Below are 6,979 nucleotides of genomic sequence, written 5' to 3' on the forward strand. Positions count from 1 at the left end.
CAAATAACATGCATATTATACTCCAGGCTTTGTAACGTTGAAGGTAGAGTTCTGTCTCTAACAGAGCAAGTATTATACTCCAGGCTTTGTAACGCTGAAGGTAGAGTTCTGTCTCTAAAAGAGCAAGTATTATACTCCAGGCTTTGTAACGTTGAAGGTAGAGTTCTGTCTCTAACAGAGCAAGTATTATACTCCAGGCTTTGTAAAGCTGAAGGTCTGTCTCTTATACACATCTAGATGTGTATAAGAGACAGATCTGAAACGATCTCACTTATTTTTNTCCGGGGGGGTCCAAAAAGCACCCTCAGCCGCCCCGATCGCTGTCACCGTAGCGTCTAACGACAATGCCAGTCTAAATACCAGCGGCCTCTAGAAGAGGCCCAAAGGCTTTTCAAGCGGCCAGCGAACCAGCGGCCTCTAGAAGAGGCCCAAAGGCTTTTCAAGCGGCCAGCGAATGAATCATGACAATATTAATAAAGCAAAATTCAAGTGCTAAACTATAAACTGTATCTGTTTCTTTAGCCGAAGTCGCCAATAAAAGAAGCCTTATCATGTCATAGCTTTGGAGTCCATCATTCCTGTTCTGATTTGCGGAACCTTTCTGCAAAAATGTAAGACCGAGTGACAATCAACAATTTTCCTGCTAAATATGATACAACAACACAATTGAGATAGAAAAGGAATAAGCTAAAATAATAATTTTCAAGGTAAATTATGAATGAAACTGATTCGACACGTTATTCGGAACAGAACTAATGAAACCACTTACCTTTGTTGTAAAAAAGCGATTCACAATGAACGCCTAAGCGAGGTCACGTCGGTGACAAATAAAGCCAACGAGAAACGACGAGTATCGAGTATCACTGTTGGTTAACATCGACGGCAAAACGTACTCGAGGGTATGACATGCCAGCAAGTTCTGCTGACAAACAAATTTAGCAACGTTATTTTGCTGTTGGCAGTCAGTTTTCGGTAACAAGCATTATTACAGAGTCATATATGATGGAACATATAAAAATATTAAATTATTTTATTCTTAAGTAGGAACGGTCGAAATACTTCTCTGACAATCTCGAGTTCATCATCCACTAAGGAATTCTGCAGCTTCATCTTACCAACGACTTTCATATGTATAAGAGAGATATGTTATGGTCATTTCTCATCAAACACGTGCAGATACAGCATATCAATCAGTATATTACCACTTGAGGGCGTGATGTGGATGATTGATCGTCACTTTCGTCTCGGTAGACTTATTGAATAGGCATAATCAAGGAATGTTTTAATATCTCGTAGACCTATGTTAGATGGTAGACATAGCTGACTAGCCTGTGAGCGATTCATTATAAAAGTTCGCGTTAGTTCCATGATGTGAGCTGCCGTGGATCAAGGGCCGCGATATCAAAAATAATCAAGAGTTTACAACTCCGTCAGTCAATTACAGACAAAAAATCGGTCGTTACGTGTGCGATATTTGGAAGAGTTTTAATTCTACAGCCCCGGAACAAACAGTAGTTGGCTGGTGTTATCTTCTTCTTCTTGTTAATTACTCTATGCCAACAACCTTGTATTTCACAATTGGAAGCTTAACTGTTAACTGTCAATCCTGTCTGTATGAACGAGCCCTTTCGAAGGAACATGGAGAACAAGACAAATACAAGTCTATATCAAATTTACTAGAAGCAACATGAAGTTGTTAAATGAGAAATCTATTGAAAAGCATGTTCACAGTTACGACTAATGTCTTAATTTTAGTAGTTTGGAAAAGGAGATACAAAAAAAGTTATTCGTCTTCAATGTTTCTTTGTGCGTAATCTTTCATAGCTATTTACTTGCAAGTTTTCTTTATAATGTAAAATGATTTGGTTGATTTGTGTCACTAATGTAAATCAATTTAGGCTTTATCTTCAGTGATTCCAATTTGAATTGGCTAACGAGTTTTGCGTTAACAGAATCGGAATGTTATTTTAACAGAATCGGAATGTTTAATTGCGTTTCACGGTGTAAATTATTATTTCACACTTCAGATTCAGAAATGAAGGTTCTATTCTACATACGTTTCAGAATTTTGGCTACATTTTATTATGTGAACAAGTGGTAATTAAAAATTTTGGATGCGTCACTGAATTTGAACATGACGTATTTTCATTTATGTTCAGGAAGTATAGTTCGATTAACGGCTTATTCGTTATCGTGAATCCAGTCGACAAAGTACGATACTTTGGTGTAAACTCCAGGGTAGCGAGCATCGCCGCACCCAACTCCCCAACTAGTAATTCCACAGAGATAATCTCCGCATATCATTGGACCACCGCCGTCTCCCGAACAGGTGTCTTTGCCATCTTCACCAGCGCAGATCATGTAGTCTTTAATTTTCCAACCTAAAAATGCTCCATTGCTATCATAGGCGCTTCTACAAGTTTCATCGCTGAACATGGGCACGCTCACGTACTGCAAGACGAGTGGACCACTGCCGCCTGAGCTCAAGGTTCCCCATCCGGACACGAAAGAGTTTCCAGAGAAGATCTGTCCCTTACCAGGAAGAGTCACACCTGATACATACTCGTTTAAATCGAAAGGACGATCAATTTTCAATAATGCAATATCATTTTCATGAGTGTCAGGGTCAAATCCGTCATGCGAGATGATCCGAATGACTTTTCTCCACTGCTCAGTCTCTTCGTCGAGGACCAAATTCAGATCCCCAGCACCAACCTAAAACCAAGGAGAAAAATGGTTTATAATCATTTATGAATGAATTTATTGGAGTGAAATGAAATGTCTGTAAAATATTTGCATAATTTCAATTGTTCAAATCTGATTATTTCATGGCATGTTTTCATTTGAATATAATGAATGCGCATGCCATTATGAATTTCCTCCAATGAATATGCAAGGTGATGGAAAATTTAACTAAATGGGAACTGGAATGACGGTTGAACCTTGATTGAACAATAAGCGATCAAAACTATGAATGATAGTCGAGAGCCATGATCATAGAAAATGAAACATTCCCTTCATTCAGCTCTACATTAAATGTTAAATTATCTAAAGTTGCTCAAGGTAGAAATGTAGTTGTTCTTTGCTTTGCATTCGTTTTGAAATTTAGTTAAAACTCTCCCTAATGCAGGACCTCATTCACTAATCCTGTGATGTTTAAATATAATGCATCATTATCCTTCATCTATTAAATCAAATAGTTTTTTCGTTCTATTAAAATACATGCAAATCAGATTAATCTTGACCGATAACGGGAAATAAAAATTTGCTCTCATATGCCAAATGAACGTAAATACACTTCTTAAAGAATAAATCTCTGAATTCCTGTTTGTTGCCTTATAAAAACTCCAAGTTTGACCGATGCATACTAAAAAGATTTTAAATTTGTTGTTGTTGGACAGTTGATGGTTAATGACAGTTGAAGCAAGAAGTTCAACCTGTTAATGCTCGTAATATTAAAGTTTATTAATGGATGAAGCTTCTGTGAAAAGATTATCATTCGATAATCATGGAAACAAGCAACCATGAAAACAAACAATCATGGAAACAAGTTGTACTAACCACGAGTGAATCAGGATTGTTGTGGTCGAAGTATCTGACACAACCTCCGGAGGTTATCATGGTATCATTATGGTAGATGATAGCTCCGCATACGAATTCATCTGGGGTAGAATGTGTATCATAAAAACCCAACTGGAAGGGGAATTGACCAGGACGAGCGTATGTGCCGCCGACTATCTTGTTTTGGCTCCCGTTGGATTCTTGCAAAGTTGACGTCGCCGCTGCAACATTCAAACATTCAACATTACTGAAAGTAAATTTCAAACATATTGCTGAAATTTTTACTTCTATACAATTAGAAATAAGTCGAAAAAATTAATAAAGAAATAACTAGATTAGAGCACTCAGTGCATTTTTATATGAAAATGTTTTAAAGTTTTAAAGAGAAAATTTGTTACTTTGTGTGAGTTTAGCATTGCAGAATATTTTTACCACGTCCACGTGAATAAGTAGTCTATACGTACAATAATGTTTGACCCTATCGGCCTTTCCTATGAGATATATGAGAAAATTCCCAAAAAATATTTGAGTAAAATGTCTATTAATTCACTATATTGAGAGGAGCGAAAATGAATGAGCAAGTTGATCATCATTGTACGTAGCATATAGTACATAGCTTGAAGAAAACCTTCGTGAATCATTCCTTATTTTTAATAAAGACTAAAGAATATTGATAGCGAGACGTTCATATTTCGGAATTAACGTCAGTCGATTCCTAAGGATTTTCCTTCGAAATATTTGTGAATTTATTCTTACTAAGTCCCTGAGTGCTGGACGTGGTCGTACGCTGATTACGGCAACTACACTCAGTCTGATAATTATTCACAAAATGCACGCATGAATTTACGAGTTGGGGTAAAATTAACGTGACCTGATCAACAAGATTTAAATGTTTCGATGAGTTTCTTTCGTTTATCTCCATCCTCACCGGTTGCCGAGGCCACCAAGACACACAGAACTAATAGTTTCATGATGATCATTATCCGAACCTGACAAAACCTATAGCGCTGCGTGCATGCGCTGCAGCTTTTATCGCGGAGCGACGGGAAATTCTGCCATCTGCTCAGAGCACTTCAGTGGCTTATTCAGGACTTGAAATGTTACTTGAAATGTTTTTGCTACGTCACCTAATAAACGATATTGCAAGTCATTAATCACCCGAGCTCTATGAACATCAATATTCGTGAATTCACGCCACATGATTTATCTGTGAAATCCAAATTAGGTAAAAATATGGTTTGTGCGTGACATACACTGTATGCTGTCAGAGAATGAAAGTGAGAATCGTAAACGATGGTGCAATGTCAATTTCATGAAAAAATTCTAAATCAAAAGACCCACTCTCCATCAAGGCCAGCGCTACGCTATTCGCAATCATAATCTACCTTTTCCAAATCAATAATTGCTTCCAATAGATTTGGATTTCTCGACAGTACTCGTAATTTTCATCATTGTAATGATTTGCAACTTTCTTGTGGCTAAATCTAATTCCCAATGCTACATAACTCTTTTCCTGTGAGATTCAATATCTTTATTTTTCCCGAAAGATATCTCTTACATGCCTAATTTTTAAGAAAATTCATATTCCTTTCCGCTCCAATGATTCATCCGTTGCAACATTCTCCGCGCCCCTCAACAAGTCACCCGTAATTAACCTGCTCAATACCTCATTAACACATTAGGTTCCCTAGAGTAAATCAATATACAAATTTGTTTAGGTTGAACCCCGGATTTATTCTCGAACATACATGATAATTTTTGGGGGTTGGAATACCTTTGTTTATTTACTATCATTCTCAATTTGATTAACAAGGCAAGTTTTTATAAATAAATTCAACTGAAAGCTCAAAAGTTTATACCCTATCAAAATTTTGTTTGGGTGGTCAGCTTCTGAATTAAAAACGCCTTTAGCTAGCCCAGCGCGTGAGTTAGCGGCACTATGTCCGCTTTACGCTCTTGTTGTACGAGCGAAATAAACGTCTGAATAGATTCCGGTCATAAACCGAGCTAACTTGGGGCGGTCGAGGGGCGCGCGTATTTGGCACCTGATACCTTCGGGACGGCACGGCCGAATCTAAAAAATGTGTTAAAAATGTCCCCTCCCTTCCTCCGTATACAGGGGAGAATGAAGGGGGCATTTGAATCTCTGCACGCTATACATATGTATATGCAACCTAGTACTATTCACTTAGTTTTAAGAACAGAGGAAAGCATATCAGAGGCTCAATTTCTAAGCATAGACTAAGGTTGCAACTAGTAATAAATTTAACATGACGTATTTCTAAAATTTGGGCAAAAACCACTTTCCAAAGAAAGAAATTACAGTCGCTTCATGAAAATAAATTTTTCGAGGTAATGCGAGTCAAGGCAATTTCACATATTAATTTCATATAAACTTCGGATTGAACCACGTTGTTTTTAAGATAAGCAGTTAAGGCGAGCATCTGGGTCCAAAGGTCGAAATTTCGGCTTTTCCGGTTTTTGGGCTCATCTTAAAACTTACTTTCTGACGCATCGAACGGTGCTAGAACCATCTCTGTACGTTGATTTATGTATTGGCGACAGATCCCGTAACGTAAAGGGGGTGGTGTCCGGGCCCCTTCAGTAAAGTTAAGGCGAAAATTACCCGGCAGGGCACCATAAAGGGGATCGTCTGAAGTAAAGCGGCCAATTATGACATTCTCCAGTTCTTATACTCATCTTAAAGCTCACTTTCTGCCGCATCGAACGGTACTAGAATCATCTCTGTACGTTGATTTATGCGTTCACTTTTCCCGTAAGGGGGGAAGGTGGTGGGGGCCTTCAGTAATTCCAAAGGGGGAAATTAACTATAAAATGTGCTCTCCACTCGGCTAGAGCTCAGTCAAACCAACTCACGAAACACTTCTTATACAAACACAATACCAATCCACTCTTCAGTACATTCGCATACACGGCCCGTCAATAGCACTCAACAGACAACTCATATACCTATCTTAGAGAACAGCTACCAACTACATACAGACTCCTCCAAACACAGACATGGCAAGACCTCATCAACTCTTTAGAAACACAAACAGACCCCAAGAAATTCTGGTCCTCCCTAAAGCGCATGTTCTGTCTCTTATACACATCTAGATGTGTATAAGAGACAGGAGAGATGGCAGTGATACCATTGGAAAGAGGAGAATTCCAGCTTTAAGATGAGTATAAAAACCGGAAAACGACAAAATTGAAAGTTTTAGGGTAGCCGGTCCCCTTAAATTTTATCCAGCCTGCTGAAAAAAGGTCATCGAATTTTATGCGGCGGGTGAAGAAATTTATCTCACAGAAGGGGTTAACAATGAGCAAATGATATTCTAATTTTATTACCTAAACCGATTTAATATAAGTTTCGACATCTCGGCAGCTATTCAGGATCGAATAAAAGTTTAACAAC

At 38.1% G+C, this 6,979-nt stretch overlaps 1 protein-coding gene across 1 annotated transcript; it reads right to left on the reverse strand.

The window, feature by feature from the left end:
- Nucleotides 1-1,672: 1,672 nt before the first annotated feature.
- On the reverse strand, nt 1,673-4,547 carry LOC108680017 (trypsin-1-like). The gene is made up of 3 exons (XM_018168770.2): nt 4,490-4,547; nt 3,562-3,782; nt 1,673-2,715 (listed from the first exon to the last, which is right to left on the reverse strand). Exons 1-3 carry the CDS (start codon nt 4,539-4,541, stop codon nt 2,182-2,184), a joined length of 807 nt encoding a protein of 268 aa, XP_018024259.2. The 5' UTR covers nt 4,542-4,547; the 3' UTR covers nt 1,673-2,181.
- Between the last annotated feature and the right edge of the window lie 2,432 nt (nt 4,548-6,979).

Source organism: Hyalella azteca, unplaced genomic scaffold (genome assembly GCF_000764305.2).
Source record: "Hyalella azteca isolate HAZT.00-mixed unplaced genomic scaffold, Hazt_2.0.2 contig3434, whole genome shotgun sequence".
NCBI lineage: Eukaryota > Metazoa > Arthropoda > Malacostraca > Amphipoda > Hyalellidae > Hyalella > Hyalella azteca.

Coding starts and splice junctions, on each gene's coding strand:
- LOC108680017 (XM_018168770.2), bottom strand. CDS start 4,541: ATGATCATCATGAAACTATTAGTTCTGTGTGTCTTGGTGGCCTCGGCA. Junction 3,783..4,489: donor CTTGGTGGCCTCGGCAACCG/GTGAGGATGGAG, acceptor TGAATGTTGCAG/CGGCGACGTCAACTTTGCAA. Junction 2,716..3,561: donor ACAATCCTGATTCACTCGTG/GTTAGTACAACT, acceptor CCTTGGTTTTAG/GTTGGTGCTGGGGATCTGAA.